At 39.7% G+C, this 25211-nt stretch overlaps 1 protein-coding gene across 2 annotated transcripts in view; it reads right to left on the bottom strand.

Annotated features, from left to right (window-relative positions):
* Positions 1 to 1251: 1251 nt before the first annotated feature.
* LOC105490677 (5-hydroxytryptamine receptor 2A) overlaps positions 1252 to 25211 on the bottom strand; it is a 64503-nt gene continuing 40543 nt past the window's right edge. For both annotated transcript variants that reach the window (XM_011756552.3, XM_011756551.3), the window contains exon 3: positions 1252 to 4735. In XM_011756552.3, coding sequence (XP_011754854.2) covers positions 3933 to 4735 — 803 coding nt within the window. In that variant the 3' untranslated portion in view covers positions 1252 to 3932. The remainder of the gene's footprint in view (positions 4736 to 25211) is intronic.

The following is a 25211-nucleotide window of genomic DNA, read 5'->3' as shown; positions in this document are numbered from 1 at the left end:
TTTGAATATGTTACTAACTGCTCTGAATCTCAGTTTCCTTCATTTGTAAAAAAAGAAAAATAATTCTACCTTGTGAGACTGTTGTGAAAATTCCATTTGGTAACGAAGCAAAGCAACCAGCTTAACGCCTGGCACACAATAGGCACTCAATATACTTTCCCTGCAGTTAAAGATGAAATGATGAATGAGGGTAACTGTTAAATGACACCATGCCTCCTTGGTTTACTTTAATTCCCAAAATGATCTCCTGTGAAAGAGAGAGAGTGTGTGTGTATGTCAATGCATCTGTGCATATGCACACCTGTGTGCATGTCTTGGTGTACACCACGAGCACCTGTGCACATCTCTTAGGGCACTGAAGTTGTTCTCTATGTTCCTAGGCTTTGTGGAACCAGACATAGTGATCAAACATGGAGCATATTTCTACTGCAGATAACTAGAAACTGGATAATGGCGATAAAGGTAATCCAACCGGATGGGTCCTAGCTCTGTGACATGGCTGACTTCCAGAAGCACAGGGTTTTTTTGTTCTCAAATATCAGGATGATACCTGGAGTTCTGAGTCTGATGACCTGGAAGATTTGGGGTAATTCCCTTTAGAAGACACAGCTATGGACTCACACCAAATTGCATTCATTTTTGAATATAGTTTATTTACAGTTATTTATTCTTTCTTGAAAAACTTTTAGCATCGCCTTGATTAAAATAGGTTCATAAAATAATCTTCACTGTATTTGTTACATATGGCACGGAATAATTTAGCACTTTGCAAATATGTCTCATTGATGTGTCTCATTGATGCACAAATGGGAGAAGCACCCTTTTCTAAAAGCAGTACAGTGACTTAGTTCAATTTGGCTATGGGAGCACTTTAAAAAATTACCATGAGATGGCGCTGTAGCCAAGTAGATGAAGTATGCTTTAAACTGAGTTTTCCCTAATTATGGCAGTTAATTGCTTTTTTTTTTTGAATATAGAGGAATCTATCATTCAACTTAAAGTGGAGCAAGGTTTGTTACTCCGTTTTGATAGTATTGATTAAAAGTGAGTCCTTTAATCACAGATCCATAAATCATTTGACAACTGTGTTTCACTTAGGTGTGAGTCTGTTTAAAAAGCCATAGTAGTCAGAAAATCGCCAAACTAAACAAAGGGCCCAAAGGTGCCATTTTATTTAGGATCAAGAAAATATATATGTGGACCATTGTGTTCACCATCCTCATAGACTTGTCTTAAAGTTCTTCCACAAAATTAGATTAACTTCCAGTTTATTTAAAGAGCTGATATTTTTGTTACACTTTAATCTGCTTTGCAGCAATGGAAGGTCATAGAAATATTAGAACATGAATTCACATTTAAATAAACATGATACAAACATGCACACGTGTGTATATACTGAGTGTTTTCACTGACTTGCTTTTCCTCCATATAAATATATAAATATTGAATAAAGTGCATGAGAACATGTCTGTACATATATACAGCTACACATTTGCCTATACAGTATACACTTGAATAGATACTTATGGAATAAAAAACACATATACATTTGTAATATATAGGTAGTCAAAAGACATCTATCAGGCAACATTAATGTTCATTCTGATCAAGATTGAGTATATGGGGGTAGAATCTGTAATATTTTCCCTAATATAAAATGAAATGTGCAGTGTTATAAGTGAAGGCAAAAATACATTAGAGCACAGACATTTTAACATTTATATTTTTATCAGTTAGTATGGTATAATCATGGAGTAGTTCAGTTCAAATGCAGCCTTGGTACTAGCAGCATCGTACACATTCTATCTTCGAAATAGTGAACTATCTTTCAACATATCTATGAGGACATAATTAGAATTTATGCATTTCCAAATCACACAGTGACACTTCCCACATTCTTTAGTTTTCAAATCTGTAGCTTTTTCCAAAGGTTTAGGGCAAAAACTATTTCTCATTCAATAGAAATGCTTCGGCATTGTAATCACGTATCTAACACTGATTCCAATAACAACATGTAATTTAACCTTGAGTGTTACAATATCAAAGTGGATTAACTGTTGTTAATCTCTTTTTCTCTTCAGTGACAACTTCAACGAAATATTATAATATCTGCTTTTCAATTAGGGAGCCCAGTGCCAATGAGTAATACTGAAATGAGTGAGTTTTTGGAGAAATAAAAGAAAAATTTTGCTCAAAACTATGGTAGTTATAAATTGGTTTGAGATTGAGGTGTATATTTCTAAATTAATTGCAATGTTAAGCCTCAAGTGATATTTCCCCCCTCCTTTGTTTGTTTGTTGTTTGTTGGTAACCAATCAAGAAAACTTATTTTGAAAACTACTCTCGCAGTTGAAACAAACTTGTTTCTGAACCAGGTAAGAAGGAAATAAGTTGAAAGGATTCTAAAAATAAGTCTGTTTATATTTTTTGACTAAGACCATTTCAGTTTAGTCTTTTTTTTTTTTTTTTTTTTTTTTTTTGTGGTAGTTGTCGCGCTCTGTTGCCCAGGAGGAAATGGCAGTGATGTGAACTTGGCTCACTGCAGCCTTGAGCGCCTGGGCTCAAGTGATCCTTGTGTCTCAGCCTCCCATGTAGCTGGGACCACAGTTGTGTGCCACCAGGATCAGCTAATTTTTTTTTTGTAAAGACAGGGAGGTCTCACTTTTTTACCCAGGTTGGTCTTGAACTCTTGGCCTCAAGTGATCCTCCCATCTCAGCCTCCTGAAGTGCTAGGATTACACGCATGAGCCACCGTGCCTGGCCGAACCATTTTGTTTAAAGGCAAGGATTTTTATTTTAATTATTTTTATATTTCTCATATCTAGAAATTTGCTTCACACATAAATGTACACTCAATAGATGATTGTGGAACCAAGCGGAATGGTTTTAATAAATAGTATAAACCAATGGATCTGAAAGCATCAATTTACCTGATGAGTGTCATAGGAAAGTCACCTGCTTTTTACGGAGATGTCCTGGGACTCTACCACTGTCAGTAGCCAGAAACCTGAGTTCATCCTCAATCCTGACACAGTTACATCAATAAACTGTTTACTGCTCAAAAGAGTGCATGCATGATGCAGTCATTTCACAGCAAGTTACCAAATACCTCTATAGTGCTGTTTTAGAGAAGCAATTGCTAGAAACGCATTTGGTAATGTTAAATCATCCTTTTGCTAGTTTACCTAGAAGAACAAATATCAAACAAGACCACATTGGAAATTCAGAGTAAAGCACAAGAAGTAGAAGAGAAAGCAGCAATAGTTATTGAATAATATTTGAAATATTTTTCACTTCTGAGAATTAACTTGAAATGCAGCAAATGCAGCAACCTCGTGAATATTTCAAAATGGTATCTATGAAAAAGCAGGAATGAAAAATGTTGTCAAGTATTTCATTTAATTATCTTAGCAATACAGATTTTGTAACACTGACCTTAGTGTCTTTTTTTTCTCCTTTCAAAATATATACAATAGTAAGTTTTAAAGAGATTTTTTTAAGAGGCCATTATGTTCAATAAAATTTTCACTATTTATAGCTATTTTTATTTACAGCATATAGGTAACCAACTCTATCCCATGCCATCAAGGAACAGCATAGCAGCGAGGTTTCCACTTGAAAATACAAGTTAATTTAGATTTACTTAGGGCTTCATAATTATACAATAAAAGTGAATCATTTTAAAGACATCATTTACAATGTTATAAATAAGTATCAGAAAGCTCACAGCTGAAATGCTGTCAGAACATTTTCCAAGCACACATTTTGTAGCATTGAACCCCACTTTTCATTGACAGAATAAAATGAGGCATACAGATATGATCGTTGGTTCCACTAGACTGGTCTAATTTTTTCCAGTCTCTTATTTTTTTTTCCAGATAGGTGAAAACTTGCTCAGTGTGCCCTCCACAGTTACCATGGCAACTGGCCTGTCACACACAGCTCACCTTTTCATTCACCCCGTCGCTATTGTCTTTAGAAGCATCTTCAGAATGCTGCTTTCCTAGAGCAACCATTGAGCAGTCATTATCTGTTGTCTTGGCATCTTGCTTTGAATTCTTTTTTTGTCCCATTTGAAGTTGGCTAGACTTGTAGGCCAAAGCCGGTATAGTGTTCACTAAAATTAACTGCAATGGTTTTTTGTTTTCCTTGTACTGACACTGAATATACCGTGAAAAGGCTGACCTATAAGTCTTGTTGAACAGTGTGTAGACCAGTGGGTTGACTGCTGAAGAGAGATAACCGATCCAAACAAACACATTGAGCAGGGCCCCAATGACATCCTCATTGCAAGACTCTTTGCAGATGACGGCCATGATGTTCGTGATGAAGAAAGGGCACCACATCACCACAAACAGGAAGAAGACGATACCCAGCACCTTGCATGCCTTTTGCTCATTGCTGATGGACTGCATAGTCCTTCTGCCTGTGTAGGACCCTGGGTCCCTGTGGATCGACCGCTGGAACAGCTTTTCTGAAGACAAAGAACTCTGAGGGAGGAAGCTGAAAGAAGCTAATTTGGCCCGTGTGCCGAGATCACTTACACACAAAGTAGCTTCTTTCTGGAGTGACTTGATAGTTAGAAAGTAGGTGATCACCATGATGGTCAAGGGAATGAAAAATGACACAAAAGAGCCGATCAAGACAAAGTTATCGTCGGCGAGTAGGCAACTCCCCTCCTTAAAGACCTTCGAATCGTCCTGTAGCCCAAAGACTGGTATTGGCATCGATATACCTGGAGTTGGACAGAAAATGAAACATGATTATTAAGGAGTTGAGTATATGAAGGCAAGAGCATCACCACTTAATGTTGGCTATTGAAAAGATTTTATATCAACATTGTTTAAAAGCTTAACATACTTTGAGAATTTAAAATTCCTTTGGACTTACTTATGTGTTTTGTAAGTATATATTATGTAGTTCCTTGTATGTTTTGTTGCCCCATATAGCTAATCCTTTACTTACAAAGAACTATAATCTAGTTTTAATTTTTTATGCCATATTTTTCTGATTATACTATTATACTTACTAATTGAAGAAACACACAGAGAGGTAAATAACTAAAAAATGTCCAATAACATCACCATCTAGAGATAGCCACAATTAACAACTGATGCTGTTCATTTTATTTATATATTTATTTATTTTTGTCTATGAAAATCTAGAATATAGATTTCTTTTTTTGATGCTGTTCGTTTTAGATACACACACACACACACTCTTACCATGTGCACACATTTTAGAACAGAATTGAGGTTCTTTTTCACAAACAGTTCTGTATCTTTTTAAAAAATCTAATAAAATGTCACAAGCATGGCTTATATATAAAAATAACTATAAAATTATAAATATAGTATCTTTTCTCTCTAGACAGTTTGGGAAGTACAAAAATGTAACAATGAATAAAGAAAAATAATATGTATTCTCACCAGCCAGGGGCAAACATAATTTACATATTTGTATCATTTCTTCTTCCACTTACACGTACCTACAAACGTGTATATGCAGTACTTTATATGCAGTACTTTGTATCTTATATGTTTTAGATCTTCCTATTCCGTTTAACATTATAAATCATGATAATTGCACATAAAATATTTTTGAGAAATACAATTTTCTAATATTAATTAAAGCTGGAGGCATCACGCTACCTGACTTCAAACTATACTACAAGGCTACAGTAACCAAAACAGCATGGTACTGGTACCAAAACAGAGATATAGACCAATGGAACAGAACAGAGTCCTCAGAAATAATACCACACATCTACAGCCATCTGATCTTTGACAAACCTGAGAGAAACAAGAAATGGGGAAAGGATTCCCTATTTAATAAATGGTGCTGGGAAAATTGGCTAGCCATAAGTAGAAAGCTGAAACTGGATCCTTTCCTTACTCCTTATATGAAAATTAATTCAAGATGGATTAGAGACTTAAATGTTAGACCTAATACCATAAAAACCCTAGAGGAAAACCTAGGTAGTACCATTCAGGACATAGGCATGGGCAAAGACTTCATGTCTAAAACACCAAAAGCAATGGCAGCAAAAGCCAAAATTGACAAATGGGATCTCATTAAACTAAAGAGCTTCTGCACAGCAAAAGAAACTACCATCAGAGTGAACAGGCAACCTACAGAATGGGAGAAAGTTTTTGCAATCTACTCATCTGACAAAGGGCTAATATCCAGAACCTACAAAGAACTCAAACAAATTTACAAGAAAAAACAAACAACCCTGTCAAAAAGTGGGCAAAGGATATGAACAGACATTTCTCAAAAGAAGACATTCCTCAAAAGAAGACATGCATACAGCCAACAGACACATGAAAAAATGCTCATCATCACTGGCCATCAGAGAAATGCAAATCAAAACCACAATGAGATACCATCTCACACCAGTTAGAATGGCGATCATTAAAAAGTCAGGAGACAACAGGTGCTGGAGAGGATGTGGAGAAATAGGAACACTTTTACACTGTTGGTGGGATTGTAAACTAGTTCAACCATTATGGAAAACAGTATGGCGATTCCTCAAGGATCTAGAACTAGATGTACCATATGACCCAGCCATCCCATTACTGGGGATATACCCAAAGGATTATAAATCATGCTGCTATAAAGACACATGCACACGTATGTTTATTGCGGCACTATTCACAATAGCAAAGACTTGGAATCAACCCAAATGTCCATCAGTGACAGACTGGATTAAGAAAATGTGGCACATATACACCATGGAATACTATGCAGCCATCAAAAAGGATGAGTTTGTGTCCTTTGTAGGGACATGGATGCAGCTGGAAACCATCATTCTCAGCAAACTATCACAAGAACAGAAAACCAAACACCGCATGTTCTCACTCATAGGTGGGAACTGAACAATGAGATCACTTGGACTCGGGAAGGGGAACATCACACACCGGGGCCTATCATGGGGAGGGGGGAGGGGGGAGGGATTGCATTGGGAGTTATACCTGAAGTAAATGACGAGTTGATGGGTGCTGACGAGTTGATGGGTGCAGCACAGCAACATGGCACAAGTATACATATGTAACAAACCTGCACGTTATGCACATGTACCCTAGAACTTAAAGTATAATAATAAAAATAAATAAATAAAATAAAATAACTTTAACCAATTTTAATTCTTTTTAAAAAAGCTTTTATTATGGAAAAATTTTTAACATACACACAACGAACAAACCAAAAACCAAACCCAGTACAGTGAACTCATCACCCAGCTTCAAAGATTATCAGCTCAAGCCCAACCTTGTTTCATCCATACATCTTCCAGCTGCCATCCTTCCCATGTTATTATGAACCAAATCCTAGACATCATGTCATTCAATCTGAAAATATTTATTACATAGATCTAAAAGCTGTGCACTCTTAGACAAACCTAATATTTTCACAATACCATTCTCACTCCTAAATAGAAGTTTAATATTTCCTTAATATTAAATGTAGAGTTAGTGTTCAAATTTCCAATTGTCCCATAAAAGTTGTATGTTTTTAGTAGTAGAGCATTTATAAGGGTGGACTACAAAAAGCAAGACAGCCATAGACTTTTTATTGACAAATATAAGAGGTAGGTACAGGATGAGGTAATACAGGGGAACATGGGCCTATATGGTCCATTGCTCCATCACCCAGAGTTGGGGGATCTGTAAAGCTCCCTCAGGTACAGAGATTAGGCAGAGGAGGAAGCAGAAGTGAATAAAGGCAACCCCCACTAGCCTTTCATCATGCTCCATGCCCCACATGATGATAGGACCTTTTTGAAGGAAGATTCAACTGGCCATGTTGTGCAGTTTCACCACCCAGCCCCCACCATGGACAACCTCTCTGCTCCTGGGGAAATAGGTGTATCTTTCTCTACTGGCCTGGGATGGTTGGTCCAAGGCAATCATGAGATGGCTTATTCTCTCTGCCATAAAGGTAGAATCAGGATGACAAAAAAGAGAGGAAACATGAATCAAGTACTCTGTATAACTTAGTTTAAGATTGTTTCTTTCATGAAATGGTAGATATTGCAGGGACAGCCTGGGATAAAAAGTCAGAAAAAAAGTTCCCTTCTAACTCCTGCCCATATTTTCAGCACTCTCAGAACTGTAGAATAACGAGTGTCCTGGTTACTGCTTCTGACCATCTTTAGGGTCTAATACGTGGTCTCACACCAGCCAAGAATACCGGTTTATTCCGGAGTTGAGGGCCACGGCCTCACTCTTGCCATCCATCTGGAAAAAGGTTTTTGGAGAATCTCTGATCTAACTTCTGCATTAGAATTCCGCTTCATCTAAGCACAGACATGACTGTCCTAACCTCATGTTACCTCACATTGGCCATTGCGACCAGGAGAGAACACTGAGTTGATGTAATATTCAACACAAATCTTTCTTAGTGACATTTGCCATTATCTTCAAAGACTTAATTGACAATATTTGTCACTTGCCTATGCAAGCCCATCCAGGATTCTTGGAAGGTGGAGATAAATGACATCAGAGCTGTTCATAAGGACACTTATTATGGCTAATGACTCTTCATTTCCTCCATCCCTCTCTGTTCCTGACCCATTGTTTGCAACATTCAAGAAGAGATTGATGAGCTGTGTCTCCAAGAGGGAACATCCTCTGAGACCTTGGATATTGACCAGTTTTGCTTATCCTTCAGAAAACTCTTGATTGTAAAAGTAAGGGCATGATTTCTAAGAAGAGTGTTTTTCTCCCAGTGTTTGAATCTAGATCTGTGAAATATATTTCCTGTACTCATGTACAAGACAGCATAGTTGCCCATTGATTAGAAAGGATGCTTTGTTCATCCATTTGAGACATCCCTGGATTTGAGTCTTGGCTGTGACTCTGGGCTCCCAAATTGCCTTCTTTATTCCTATTGTCCCCACTTCGTCTATCATGGGAGGCTGGCACCAACATATCTTCATGCATTTGGTGAGGATAAAATGGATCAAATTTGCAGAGCACCTAGCACAGCACCCAGTCCAGAGTAATGTTCTACCAGTGGTCAATAAACATGAGAGTAGCTTTCTCTGCAGAATTATTTATATTAAATATATCAACATTATTTTATTCTAATCCATTTTGCTTAGATTGTATATACTAGATTTTATATAGCAAATCTTTTTAAACCAAAAGAGGCTAAAAAGAGTTTTGGCTATTGGCCATAGAGTTAACACTGATGTAATTATTAGCTTCTGCCAGGGTGATGCAGGGTCTTAATCAATTTTAATTTTGTACAGCTAGAACTGTTGATTACTTTTCGAATGTGATGAATTACAGCATTACTATTAGCCATGATACACATAAACAAGATATCAACCATCCAAAAAAGGTGTGTGATTTTATTAAACTCTTGAGTGTTCCTTTTTCTAATTAATACAAAGGAAGTAACTACCTTGAGAGCCTTTTGCCCTATTTGCTTATAACCTGGTAATTTACATAAGTGGCAATTCTCAATTAACCAGAATGTGGGCCTACCTAAAATGCCAAATTCTTTAATTATTTGGAATAGCGTCTTGGGTTGGAAACACACACACACACACACACACACACACACACACACACCCCATTCCAGAATAGCCCACTTTCTGAGAGGGGTGATGGAGTCATCTGCACTGAAATAGAAAATCTCTTTCTTTTCTTTTTCTTTTTTTTTTTTTTTTGAGACGGAGTCTCGCTCTGTCGCCCAGGCTGGAGTGCAGTGGCCGGATCTCAGCTCACTGCAAGCTCCGTCTCCCGGGTTTACGCCATTCTCCTGCCTCAGCCTCCCGAGTAGCTGGGACTACAGGCGCCCGCCACCTTGCCCGGCTAGTTTTTTGTATTTTTTTAGTAGAGATGGGGTTTCACCGTGTTAGCCAGGATGGTCTCGATCTCCTGACCTCGTGATCTGCCCGTCTCGGCCTCCCAAAGTGCTGGGATTACAGGCTTGAGCCACCGCGCCCGGCCATTAATCCCTCTCTTAAATGCCTGGGATAAAAAGCCACTCTACAAGAGGATGTGGTAAGAGGTTACAGGCAGAGTTGTTCTGTCTGGAAGGGGGACATTAATTTGGAGGTGGAGAATCAAGCTGATCAGTTATTTAAATGGCCTATTCACCTTTACATATAACAAAAACATCCTGAATACTATTGTATACCATTCGTTTTCCATGCCTCACTCATAGTAACTGGTCAGCAAGGGTTGTAGAAAGAATAACCAGGAAGTGAAAGTAATACTCTATAAAGAGAAGAGGAAACTTTATGTCAAAACACTAGAACACACAGATAGGCTTTGTTGGTACAATAAGCAGCTCAAAAGCATGTGCCTCTACCAAGAGAGATGAAGACATGGGCTGATCTCCAATATTGTGGTCACAGCCATCTCCAGGGCATTAATTATCTGGCTGCTTTGTTTGATAATAGCTGCTTTTGGAGACCTGACATCTCCTCTCACTTGAAATTTCTGCATATAAAGCATTTTCCTTTATGAACAAAACAGTAACTTGAATTACGTGACTCTGCATTTTGTTTAATATATTTTTCTGAAGAGTGGAAAACAGCTGTCAAAATTCAATATCAGTATTGGATCCTCTGTGTAGCATTTTATTTATTTCCACTGAAACTCAGACAATAAAATGAATGGGAAACCTTGACACCCAAGAACACAAAAGCTTTGGTTGGTGTCTTTCTTGCAGCATAGCTCTGCTTACTTCCTGCACATAAACTTTGCACCTCTAGTTAACATCTCACCACAGGCTGCATAAATAACTCACTTTGAACTGCCGGCTGTGAAGGACTGGCTTTATTCTTAATCTTGGACTTTTTCTGAGACGGTGTATATTTCTTGGGAAATAAGAAGATTGCCTTCCTAGCTAACCATCCTCTTGTAGGGAACAGGACAGTGGCAGTCCCTAGGGCCCTCAGCTGGAAAGGAGGTGGAGGGCACAAGTTATTTTGGGGCTTTTGTGAAAAAGATTGAAATTTGGGTTCATAGGTTTCTGTTCCCCTAAACTGCTACCTTTTCTTTGAATTTTAATGCATGCTGTATTTTTCAAGTTATAAGAACGAATTTACTAGTAGTTTGACAGAAAACACCGCCTGTAAACACTGCAGGATAATCCTTACATTAGCGGGAAAGAAAAATTGACTATATAGGGCAACTGCCAATGGGACTCACTACCCTTCTGATACAGAGTTGCTAAATTCCTTCTAATCTGTGTATGGTGTGTTGACAAGGCAGATGTACATAAAAATGAGAGCTACACAAACATGTCAGTTACCCAAAAACTGTATGTTTCTTTTTCTCAGAGTAATTCTGAATAGCTCTGATAATAAATTGCAACTTTTCAAGGTATTTTCACACATATTCATTCACTCTAAATTGACTTTTACAAAATTGTTAAAACAGTACCCACACCTTCTTATGGGGCAGATGAAAATTTCACTTTACAAATATGAAAACTTGGGCCTACCAAGCTTAAGTAATTTAGTTAGAATCACACAGAAAGTTGGGGGCAAAATCAAGACCTCTACTTAGGGTTCTTAATTCTTATGGTGGATTTTTAAAAACTGCTTATTTGTTCCTTTGAAGGTAGTTTCAAAAGTCTATGACTACCTCCGAGGTTTTTAACATTAGCTTCAGGAAGTCTATAATAGTCCTAAAATCTGAAACATTTGTATATATGTATATTTCCTTGGAGATAGATAGATCTTTCCTTAGATGAAGTTCTAGCCCCTAATATGACTAATAAGCACTCAATTACACCAATTGATATGGTTTTGTTCTGTGTCCCCACCCAAATCTTATCTTGAATTATAATCCTCATAATCCTCACATGTCGGGACAGGGACCTGGTGGCAGGTGATTGGATCACAGGGAGGTTCCCCCATGCTGTTCTCGTGATAGTGAGAGTTCTCACCAGATGGATCTGATGATTTTATAAGTGTTTGACAGTTCCTCCTTCCCACGCTCTCTCTCACCTGCCACCATGTAAGACTCACCTGCTTCCCTTTCTGGCATGATTGTAAGTTTCCTGAGGCCTCCCCAGCCATGTGGAACTGTGAGTCAATTAAACCTCTTTCCTTTATAAATTACCCAGTCTTGGGCATTTGTTTATAGCAGTGTGAGAATAGACTAATACGCCGATGTTGCATGTACAGCAAAAACTCTCTCTCTCTCCACCCCCCACCAGTAATTGGTTGTACAACACTTAAGAACCCATCCACATCTCTCTTGTCTCAGAGAAGATTGATTTTCATCTACCATTTCCCCCCCAGACAATACGTTACAAAACCCAAAGAGAGTCTGAATCATATAATGTAATTTGAATAAATTACCAGAGCCTTGTTTTGTTGTTGGAATCACAAGTAATAAGGCAACTTCTCCTGATGACTATGTTAGTCAGCTTGATTTCATCATTCTACATTGTAGGCATTGATCAAAATATCACATTTGTACATCATCAATGATACAGTTATGATTTACAAATCAAAAATAGTATTAATAATAAAAATAAAACTTTTCAATGCCACAGAAAGTTGGGGGCAAAATCAAGACCTGCCTCTTTCTTTTTTAATGAGTGGATATTACACTATCTACCCACAGCAGTTGCTCTTTTCTAGGCTGCACATCTAGCAACATGCTCATGAGTAAAGATTTATTTAGGAAAAAACTCATCTCTGTCCTACATTATTAGGCCCCATCTTAAAAGTATTGTCTCCTTTCTCCCATTTGTATCAAGGGGGCAGATTTTGGAGTGATTCTCTCTGAAAGCTTGGAGAATGAGTCTTACATGTGACATGTCTCATTTCAGAGACTCTGGTCTAGAAGGTGTGGGGAAAAACAGTCATGGTGTCTGGAAAGTTAGGTTGCAGCAGGTGCACACACAATCCAGACCCACAGCAGTCAGTTCTCTTTCCTCCAGTTTCACTTGTATGCAGCATCCTAAAGCACCTTGTCCATCATGTTACACAAGAGCCTACAGCGTCCCTAATGCTCGAGCAATTACCAGCTACGCAGCCCACGCTACAGGGTCTTTGTAATCTGATTTTAACATACTTATTCGACTTTCTCAATAGTCATATGGTGTTCTCTCTCTGTCGCTCTCTTCTTTATGTTATGTCTTCAACTATTCGGGAGGATATTACCCATAGCAAGATTTTTCAACCAGTCACAGAGTGTGATTTGAGGAGCCCCAAGTCCTGCCTCCCCTCACATGTGTCTCAGTAGCTTGCTTGGTATACAGCAGTTCCCCCTTATCCTTGCTTTCCCTTTCCATGGCTTCGGTTTCCCAGTCAACCACAGTCTGAAAATATTAAATGGAAAATGCCAGAAATAAACAATTCATACGTTTTACATTGTGAACTGTTCTAGTAGCGTGATGAAATCTTGTGTTGTCCTACTCCACCCCACCTGGGACATAAGCCATCCCTTGGTCCCTTGGATCCATGCTGCAGATGCTCTGTGCCCATGAGTCACTTAGTAGCCATCTCAGCATATCAACTATTGTGGGATCACAATGCTTGTGTTCAAGAAACCCTTATTTTACCTAAGAATGGCCCCAAAGTGCAAGAGTAGTGAGATTGGCGTATTGTTATAATTGTTCTATTTTATTATTCATGATTGTTAGTCTCTTACTGTGTCTAATCTATAACTTACACTCTATCATACATATGTACACATAGAAAAAACATAGTATATACAGGGTTCAGTACAATCCACAGTGTTTGGCATCCACTAGGCGTCTTGGAATGTGAGCCCCATTCCAAGGATAAGGGGAAACTGTCATACTGCAGTGACTGTCTTAGAATGAGAGGTCCCATTCTGTGTACCTATAATTCCCTGGAGGGTTGACTATTAACCTAAGTTCATGGTGCAGCAGCACAGAGACGCATAGCAGGGAGGACCCCTGAGGGCACAGGCCTTGGAAAGGAAGGTCGCCGTAGGAGGGAAGACATACAAGATTGCTCAGGGATGCAGGTCTGAGGGAGGTATGGTGGCTGTGCCATACTGGGCTATTCCTAAGAGCCCAGAGCACCATCGGGAAGGGGCAATGTAAACAGCTACTGAGAGGTACGGAGACTCACTTTTCATTTTTGCCCTGGACCAATTTTGATACCTTTCCTTTCCCTGAAATGCTATACCAGTGAGTAGGCGCTCCAGGATTTCTACATAGCAGGGGCTTTAGGAGTGGAGGCTGGAGGGCATGGGCAAATGAGGCAACCTGTCTTGAGGCTACATTTGCATAGAAAACACATTATTGTACTTTAACTGTACCATTATTTGGGACTGCTTTGGGAATCTGAAGATGGAGATTGTGTTTGCAAACCACACCCTACAATTTTTTTTCAAAACATATCTCAAGGCACATCCCTTGTAGGAAAGCTTCCCCAGATTAATTCTTTCTACAATAAGAACTATTTCTCTTACTCCATATTCCTTCAACACCTCCATAAATAAATTATACTGTGCTAGTTCACACTTTCAATATCTTAGAATTTTTCTCTAGACATGTCATTATATTCATGAGATGACAATCTCATTAATAGCAGGGATATCTTTTCCTTTCTGTATTGTAAGACATTCTAGAATCGAATGTGCTTCTGCTTATACTGGGAGCTTAGTAAATGCTTGTGGGATTGAAGGGTAAACAAATGAGAGAGAGGAAAAAAAAGAGAGAGTTGGGAATTATAATACATTTTATAGACACAGCTTGAAATTACTAAATAATTTCATAATGCTTCCCTTCAGTTTTGTTGGGAAAACACAGTAATGAGGCTGTCAATTAGCCACGTAGGGTAGAAAAACGGAAAATGGGTATTTGTATGATACATAATCTGTATACTCTTTTGAAGGAGCCACATATAGGAATAACCAGCACATGAGCTGACCACCTTAACAGCTAAAATCACAAGGGAAAAGATCGCTGTAGAATATGGTGCCTAGTGAGAATCAGGAGACCTGGGTTTATTCCTGTCTGTTCTGACTCATATCCTGGATCTAGGCCCGTTATTTTTCACAAAGTGTCTTTCAGGTAAATTAAACAAGTATGTATCAGCAAACTGGAGCATGAATATAGTGGGAAAATCACAGAATTTGGAATCACAAGACACAGGTTTGCCTCCAGACTCTGTTAATCACTAGCTGGGTGACCTTAGGCTGCTTAACTTTCAAGCTTCCATCTGTAAGGTGGAGATAATATAAAGAGGGCTCCTCTGATTTGCATGCAAGGCTTTGGTGAAAAAGCAGTGAGGTAATGAGTCTGAATCATTTTTGTAAAGTTTTAAGATTTATTTAGACGAAAGTGATTATAATGTACTTAGCACTATGTGAGACTCTGGGTAATGCAAAAGACCTTTGAGACATTTCATGGTGTCTAAGATTTTTTTTTTTAAGCTTTTGATTATGGAAAATTTTAAACACATGAAACTAGAGAAAACGGTACTGTGAACCCTATGTACACATCACCCAAGTTCAATACAATCATAATGTCTAAGATCTCATAGGGAAAACAAAATATACACAATTGATTTAGGAAGGCAGCAGTGCAGGACAGAATGAGATCAAGAGGCAAAATAGATGACATCGATAAATTCCTATGTTATGTCAGAGTGCGAGGCTCGTTGTGGGTTGGCATCTCTGGGAAAGGCACAGGAGCTGAGCCGGGCCTGTGAATGAATAGAATCTGGATAGGGATCAGGCAAGGAGACAGGAGTGATCTCTGCATCCTGGGCCAAGGTGTGCCTGGACTTGCTGGGGCTGAGGCAGTCTGTTGTCTGGTATGCAACTGTGAACTCAGGAGCAAGTGCACACATTGCTTATCACTTACCAGAAGCATCGAGCAGCTCCTCTATCTGTGATAGCGATCAGTTTTGTTCCTTCATCCATCAATCAAGTAGAAATTGAGCCTACACTGAGCTAGGTACTTGAGGAATTAGAGAGGGAGAAGGTGGTTGAGTCTATAATCAGTTACTTTACAATCTAATACCTTCACTACCATTCATTAATTCATCACTCCAAAAAAAAAAAAAAAAAAAAAAAAGGCTAGGGAGGCAGAGGATTCAGAGCTATAAGCAGAAAACTAGGATCTTATAGGGAAATGTATCTGCTTCTGCTTCAGTCTGTTGTGAAGTTACATAGCATGTATCCTCTGGAAAACTCCCTACCCTCTTAAAAGGGTGACTGGGAGAAAGGAAAATAACATCATATCATAGTCATGCACCCATAAAAATGTTTCAATCAACATCAGATTGCACACATAGCAGTGGTCCCATAAGATCAGAATAAGATTATAACACTGTATTTTTACTATACCTTTTCTGATACATTTAGATACACAACTACTATTGTGTTGTAATTGTCTGTGGGGTTCAGTGCAGTAATACTCTGTACAGATTTGTAGCCTAGGAGCACTAGGCTGTCCCACACAGCCTACAGGGGGAGCAGGCTATACCACACAGCCTACGGGGGGAGCACGCTATACCATCTTGGTTTGTGCGCGTATACTCTGTGAGACTCACACAAGGATGAAACTGCCTAATGATCCATTTTTCAGAACATATCCCCTTCATTAAGCAATGCATGACTATATTTTGAAAACAGTATTGACCCCCTGGGCATCCTGAAAGGATCTTAGGGATCCCCGGGAACCTGCAGAATATGTTTGGAAAGTCACTGATATAGGAGAAAAAAGTTATTAGTTTGCAGTGGGAAAGCCCAAATTTAGATCCTCTCTGGTTTTAAGCAAGTCATTTAATCTGAGTTTTTTTTTTTCCCCCATAAAATGGGGATTAACAGTGTACCGTTCAAGAGATGATTATGAGAAATATAAATGAGAATTACTACCCTTATATAGTAAATATAAAATAAATACTACATAGTAAATATAGTATTGTCTAACAACTGGCAATTAGAGAGAACAATGTTCTACAGCCATCCTTAATGCCCAGAGTTCTTCATTCTGTCTAAAAATCTCTGCTGTAGCTGAAACCTCCAACCACTCTTGTTTGGGGCTAACAGAAATGAAAACCAGTTTAATATTGTCTTTATATTTAGTTTAAAAATCTGTGCATTGCTTGCCACTGCACATAGGTCTCTGTTAATATGGAACCAGTTCATCACCCAAGATAGGGGTCCTGCAGAGCAAGAATGTTTCCCAGAATGGCTGATAATGGTCTCCTCAGTGAAAATGGAATGACCTCCTCTGTGGATGGTGACAATGAAGTCAAGTGCCAAGGGTGCTGAGTAATGGGTGTGCAATGTCATATTGCCTTAAAAGTACACATTGGGATTCGCAGAACAAGGACTAAAGAGAGACATCCACTGTGTCCTTTCTCTGTGGGAACAAGGGTGGTCATAGGAAATCTGGGACTTTTTTTCCCACAGGTGTTGTGTTAATATGGAATCGGTTCTTTGCACAGAGGTCTGTGTTAATATGGAATCAATGCCTCACCCGAGACAACAGAAGGACCTGCCACAGTGTCACTAGCGTCACTTCTGTACTGGGAATTCAGTCATGCAAGCCCTGGAAACCTGATACCTCAGCTGTGCTGGCAAAAATGGCGGTGGCTGGGCTCCTCCTGTTTGTTCATTTTGCTCTTTTCCAAATTGCAGTTTTGGCAGCATGCTGCTCTTTGGTGGAACTGAGGCTATAAGCCAATGTCCTAGCTACAAAGAAGGGTGGGAATTTGAGTTTTGATTCTTGGGAATTTCCCAAAATATTGAAAAGCTAGTTGAAAGAAATGTGGCAGGCACCCACTTCGCTTGAACTACGACATGATTTGTAGCTGCTGTAATGGGGGCAGTGAGCGGGGGTGCCTCTTTCAAAGATGGTTCTGCTAGGATTCCTACCCTTTTTCGATTTCCCACTTTTCCCCTCTATGATCTTCCTCTCTTTTTCTGGCATCTCTGCAGTCAACATATGTTCAAGTGTTTAACAGTTAAAAATGAATCCACCTGAAAACATAAACTATGTACCGATAGTTATCATCTCAAATGCTTACAGGGCCAGTGTAGCAATGTAATTGAGCTACGTTTGGCAGAGAAGACGGTAGGAGGAGTGTTGCTTGGTAAACTGGATAATGCCTGAGGGCAATCAAGTTCAATACAATAAAAAACAAAACACATTGTGCAAGCCAAACAAAACAGATCTGTGGGCTAGACACATTTTTCATTATTCAATTAGCTTGGCACAGGTTTAGAGCTTTAACAACTTTCTTTTGGGTTCTTCTTTATTCCTATCTCTTATGGACTTCTCATCTTGGCCTTGCTCTTATGGTCACTGGTCATGTCCTGATCAACTGACACTATTTGTACCACAAGGCCCAAACAACTTTTTGTTTTGGTCCTAAATCCTGAGATTAGGCAGGATCTTTCTTAGTTTGGGTTTCAGATGCACGCCTCTGGGATTTAGATAAAAATTGTTATCATGCAGATAGATAAGTGCTCCTGGGCACTATTTGGGGCACAGAAAGCCCCTAACTAGCAACTTCTTCTTGTAACCCAAGCTAAACTTCCGTATCTCCCTTTTGTCTTACCCACCATTTACTTGAGCTTCTAGGATTCTAGAAGCTTCTTCACAGTTTCACTTTTTATCCCTCAACAGTCTGGTTGGCTGAGACCTCCAAACTTCCCATCCAGCTCAGGGAAGCCCAAGATGAAGAGCTTTTGGTTTTACTATCTTTCAGCGAGTGATATGAAAACCGCTACTCTATGAGATTTCATTTGCTCCATCTCCTAAAAAGTTGTACATACCCTGAAACGTTAGTGATTTGGAGGGAGAAGTTTTTGTTTGTTTTGCAACATCGGAGAGACATTTCTATGGTTTAATTTCTGCTTGTGAAGGGCCTGTCTTACCCAGTCCGAAGTATGCCTTTAGTTTGCAGAAAGATGCACTGAGTTCAGGTTAAAAGCAGCTTTAATCAAGAAGTTTATCTGGTTGTTTTCAAGGTCTTGTACAGATTTTTCTTGAAGAGATGAAATAGAGCTTAGCGATTATCTAAGGAAGCAGCTTTCTTTTACAGTTAATGAGTCAAGGTAGAGCTGTTAAGCTCTCTGTGTAAGTTTAATGGGTAAAAAGTGGGGGAAAACCCTACATTTACAGGTGTCCACAGTGTGACAGACACTGTGTAGGTCTTTACATACGTCAGCACATTTCATCCTCACAAGGAACTCACGAGGAAGGAATTATTATTCCCATTTTACAGATGAAGAAAATTGGGACTCCAAGATATTCTATAACTTGGTCTAGACCTTATACTTAATAAATGCACAAGCTAAGACTCGAATCTACATCTGATTTGTTTTCTTCTGTGCTTCAATTTTTTGTTAGAATCTGGACCTCATGAACCCTAATCTAGTGTTCTTTTCATGACATCAGAAGAGTTTAGTTAGCTTTTTCATTGCTTTCATTTTGTAGTTCATACTTTTTGGGTTTTAAGGATTAAGAGTGTTTACTTGTAAAGAACTTTGAGATGCATATGGAAATTACTGAGATCTGATATTACTTATACATGGGAAGCAGGAATAGAAATGGGAGATAGGAAATGGAAAACAAACAAAACCTCCACCCCAAGGGCTAAGCATTGTCATAGTAACTAATGAACAACTGAGCTATTCAGCTGCCTCCTTGGCCTCTCAACTTGGATGTCTCCAGTGGGCATCCCTAACCTTACGTGGTCACACTAGGACTCTGGGTTTGCACTTGCTCACCCCCACCTTTCCTTATCCCAGTAAAAGGTCCTACCATCTATCCAGATATACAACTTAAAAACTTAGGAGTCTCTTTCCATTATCCTGCCTTTACAAAAGACTCACCAGCATTCTAATAAGTCTACCTAATAATCTATCCTAATTTTACCTGCAAAATATACTTTTTGACCAAATCTGTCTACTTCTCTTTCTCCACTGCCATCTCTGTACTCTAAGCCACTAGGACTCCTGCCTGAATTACCACAAGACCCTCCCCACTGCCCTCAAGGGACTCCCATCTTTACCTGTGTACCTCTGAGCCAGAGACCCTGCAGTGCACTTAGAATACCATCCAAACTCCTTACTTTGGCTACAGGCCCTCAGAGATGTGGCCCTGCTGACATCTCCTTCCTCCCCTCCTCTCACTGCCTCCCTTTCTTACTATGCTTGAGCTGGACTGGCTGCTTTCTGCTCCTTCAACCCTCTAAGCTGGTTACTCCATCAGGGCCTTGGGACTTGCTATTCCCACTGCCAGGCACACACCACTCTTTATTGATATTCCCATGGCTGACTCCTTCTTATTTGGCATCTGTGTAAATGCCCTCTCCCCAGTCAGCCTTCCTCACCCTGCCTGAGTCACTCCATAGCGCATTTCTCTGATTTGTTTTTCTCCTTTAGCATTTGCCACTGTATGAGATTATTTTGTTGGTCTATTTATTTGCTTGTCATCTCTCTCTTTACATGAATGTGAGCTCCATAAAACCAGATACTTTCCTAAGACAGTGCATGGCACATCGTATTTAAATGTTAAACATGAAATAAAGATTTCTGGAATAAATGAATAAGTATATGCAGAGGCCTTTGGGAACACATGCAACATAAAAAGAAGAGGAGAGAACAATTATGACTACCTAGCAGACTTCCTCATTACCTTAGTTATCTGGGCAAGGGCAAGAAATTGCTCAAATCTCCCAAATTTGGGAGACTAACAATTCTGACAAATTAGGGCTTTATAGAAGTTGAAGGTAAAGCTGGTTAATTTGAGGACTCTCCATAGACAGAGCCCTTTCTCTAATATACTAGTTAATAATAATCCTCCATCTTTACATCCTAACAGTGCATCAGGGAAGACTATGTCTTGGTTGTGGTAGTGAATAATAATCATAAAAAATAGCACAATCAAATACTTATATGGTACTTACTGTGCTCCAGGCACTATCCTAAGTGCTTTATACAGATTAGCTTACTTACTCCTCACAGTCACCCTGTGAGTTTGTGCTATTATTATCACTGTTTGCTGATGAGAAACTGGAAGCACAGAGACGTTAGGTAAGTTGCCAAATGTCACACAGTAAGTGGTGAAACTAGAATTTTGAGCCACAGTCTGGCTCTGTATTCTGTATTTTTCTATGCCCTGTAGCCTCAGCACACTTTCACCATCAGGTATGCAGGCTTGGGGATCAAACTTCCTCACTTCAGAAAAGTTGCTGCTTGAAGAGTTGCTGCTTCATTGCTGCTCAAGGCTGGCTCTTAGATCTGGAGCCTGGAATTCACGCGGTGTCCTACCTATGAAATCTTTTTGTGGGGACAGGCCTCCTTTTATCTGTGCTTGTGTTGCAGGGGCTATAAGTTTCTCATTTAGAGCCATTTACATGCTATCCGTGGGAAGACTGGCCATGGCTTCCCCTAGGAGAGATATAAAAATGAAGAAGCTATAGAAACCATCTTTTAAGAACTTAATGCTAATGAGCAGTTATCTTTTACTGCAAATCTTTAACGCAAAACGCCAAGATCAACATTTTTTAAAATTACAATTTCCTATGCTATTTCTTGCAATGCTTACTTTCTTTCCATGGTTTCCACCTAACTGGTGTCCCATACCTGTGCTGATGTTGAATGTTTTTCCTCCAACTTAACCTATAGATGACTTCTGGGGTGGGGGTGAGGATGGGGCAGAAACCCTTTGAAAAGGAGTGCAAAAGTTTATGTTCATGTGACTACATACATTTTTCAGGAAAGAGGTAATTCTCCCAATACTCCGCAACACAAAAAAGATTCTGAATCGCTATGTCTTGGGTGTATGTGTCTGTGTATGTGTGTGTTTCCTAGTAAAACCACAGTTTCATATCTTCATAGTTCAATTTCTTCTGCATAGTACTTTTCTAAGAATATGGCAGGAATTTCTAATTTTAAAAGATGTTCGTTAAGAAACAAAAGTCATAGTAAAAATCTAATGTGCCAAATAGTTTATAAGAAAATGCAGGAAAAGGATAAAGAATGAGTTCCTTGATACATTGTATATTCTGGTTCAAACATAATACAAGCACAGATGCATACAGCACAAAACACACTAACTTTAATATCCTGCGGAGAAGGTAATTTGCTGGGTTACATACATGCGTGTTAAATGGGAGCTTTATTAGAATAAGTCAGACTGAAAGAACACTTTCGCACAGAATATCTGTATAATGGAAACAGGGATTTCTGAAAAATAGCTGCAGTTTTCCAGGTGACTTTACAAGGGCAGGATGGGTGTAGAGTAACTGGGAGAGACTCTCCTTTTAGAAACATTCTGGGCATGAAAGGCAGTTGTGGATCCAGCCAAATAAGCTGCAAACCTCCGGATGATTTATTTACTGCTTTTCTACATTTTGTGATAGTAATAAGCAAGGTGTTAACTCTAGCCTGCTAAATGTTTGAACCTGATGCATTTTGTAATCAGCAGAATAATGGTCCCCAAAGATGCTTACGTCTAACTCCTGGAAGCTGTGAATATGTTGTGTTATATGGCAAGGATAAACTAAAGTTGGGGATGGGAATTAAAGACGCCAATCAGCTGAGCTGGAAATAATGCGAGTGCCCTGGATTCTCCAGGTGAGCCCAATGTCTGGATTCTCCAGGTGAGCCTGATAGCTGGATTATCCAGGTGAGCCCAATGTAATCACAGGTTTCCTTAAAAGTGAAAGAGGGAGGAAGGTGTGTTGGGTCAAAGTGATTCAATAAGAGCAGGATTCGGTTTGTACTGGCTGCCTTGGAAGATACAGGAACAGGACCACGGGCGAAGGAGTGTAGGCGGCTTCTAGAAGCTGGAGGGGCCAGTGACATTTTATTCCCCTAGTGCCTCCAGAAAGAACACAGCCCTACTGACACCTTGGTTTTGGCCTGGTGAGACCAACTTCGGACTTTTCACCTCCAAAACCGTAAGTAATAAATTTGTGTTGTTTTAAGCCAACAGCAGAGGTGTCGTTTCAGTTTGTAGTCGTTGCTACAGCAGGACTAGGGAGCTGGTACGCGCTGCCGGGACTCGCTCCTGCTCTGGCACTTGGGCGGCACTGTAGGTGCCCATGTTCGTGGAGGTAGTCAGCAAACGGGGGCTCTCTCGGCTGGACTGGCCATGTCTGCTTACACAGAGTGCTCCCCTCTTCCACTGTGGTAATAGCGTTGCCTTAGTCCCTGTGCGCTTGGAGTGGTATTCTGTACAAAAATTATTTGTCAAAGGGACAAACTTAATGAGCTATGATGCCATTCAGACTGATGTGCTAACTTTTAAGCTTTCCTGTGAGGAAGATAATTGTTCTGTGATATGAGGAGAGTGGCATTGCATGTAGTGTATTTCTTTGTGTGCTATTAAAATGCAGTTCACAGCTGTAGACAGGTGGGGTGAAATTAGCCCCAGACTGGGAGACAGAAGCCTTGATTTATTTCGTTGGCCTGTTCACATACAAGCTATGGTTGTAATGAACTTTTTTTTCCCCCATAAACATTTTGAAATCACTTAGTCATGCTCCTCAAAAAATTTTAACGTTTGGATTAGAACTGTTGAAATTGTAGATAATCTGGTGGAAAACGAACACCTTAGTTCTACAGTTAACAATGGTAAGTTATCTCAATAATTTGGACACGTTATATCTTTTTTTAAAATCTACTTAGGTCTTGTCTGTCCTATAATAGTTCCAGGGTTCTTTTTTTTTTCTTCCTATAAAGTTCCTGGTAATTCTTATTTGATTTTTCTTTTTCTCCTTAATATAGTGCATTACTTCTGAATTGTTAGGTAAAAGTTGGTCTGCTTGTTGTCTTTATCTCAAAGAGATTGTGCTTCTCATATGCCTAGAAGGTTTTTCTTGTGACTTTATATCCCCCCCAGGGGATATAAGATGCCATGATTAATATCGTACACCAGGAGAAGGAGTTACAGCCTGTGCGTCTCCTGGTGATCTTGATTAGGAAGAAGGGGAAGGTGGACCTTAGGGCAGATGGCCTCCAGCATTGAAATGTGGGCTCCCAGATCCTCCATCTGCCCACATCTTGCTGGACACAACCATACTCATCTGCCTGGGCCCCTTCTCTGACTCCCAATCCCCTAACCATTGGGCTGGGAGGAGAAAGAGCTCCGAAACAGCAGGTCGCTCCCTTCCCTTGCTGTGTGCTCTCACGTGCCTAGGGTTGTTGGCAGCACACTGGAATCACCTGGCAGCCTTAAATACTGATGGTGGGTTGAATCTATAGAGATTCTGATTTTGTGCGTTCCAGGTGAGGCCAAGGGCATCAGGCGGTTTTAGAGCTCCCCAGCTGATTCTAATGTGCTGCTAAGGTTGAGATCCCCAGTCCCAGCCCTCTCCTGAAGCCACCCCACTGGCTGGAGAAGATACTAGGCTGACATTGCTTTTTCTCTGCATTGCCATGGTCACTGGGTGGGCAGATCCATGTCCAGGGTAGCGTGGACACTCTTCCAAGGCAGAATCTACACTGCCTGTGACTCTCAGCTCTCCTCCATCTAAAACATCTTAGTTTTACAGTTGTGCTTTTCATACGCCTAGAAATTTCTGGACTACATTTCTCTCCCGTATATGGACTTCATGACCATCTATTTCCCAGAGGCTTTTTGCAGTTTTTATGCTAGTTTTCGATTCACCAATCTTTTCCTTCTGTTAGGTTTAAAGAAAAAAGTCTACAGTTCCAGTTAGTCTACTTTTGTAACAGGACCTGACAACTCCACTCCACTTCCCATCCTAAAGACTACAGGAAAAACTAGCCCAAGTGACTGAGCTGGGGGGTCCCAGTCATCAGTAGCATGAGTATTTTGCTTTGGAATATTATCAAATAGTGGGGGGGGGGGACCAGCACAGTGGACTTAGTGTCAAGTCCAGGATTTGATTCTTAGCTAAGAAAGCAAGTTTCCTCTCTGAGTTGTGAGGATTAAATGTGATAAAATGGAAAAAAGGCCAGGAGTGATGGGCTTTCAGGAGATGCCCATAGACATTAGCTGAATTTGAACATTTTCAACTTGAATGGGACAGAAACATTAACTGGAGTTGGCAGGAGGATCAGTGATGTATCTAATAGGCAGCATTACAAACAGCACAAGCTTAGGTGTTCCTCAGCTACCACACCTTAGTGCTTGCTCCTCTGTTAGGATTATCTATTAGACTTTGCTATTTGCTTTTATTAGAGTTTTATATTACAAGAGGGGCACATGATAGAGCTCATGCAGTTTAGTTCATTTCAGACCTGGGCCAGCTTTAGGTGAAAGCT

This window comes from Macaca nemestrina, chromosome 16, assembly GCF_043159975.1.
Source record: "Macaca nemestrina isolate mMacNem1 chromosome 16, mMacNem.hap1, whole genome shotgun sequence".
In the NCBI taxonomy this organism is placed as follows: Eukaryota; Metazoa; Chordata; class Mammalia; order Primates; family Cercopithecidae; genus Macaca; species Macaca nemestrina.
The sequence above is the reverse complement of the archived record's forward strand: the minus strand, read 5'-3'. Positions and strand labels throughout refer to the sequence as shown.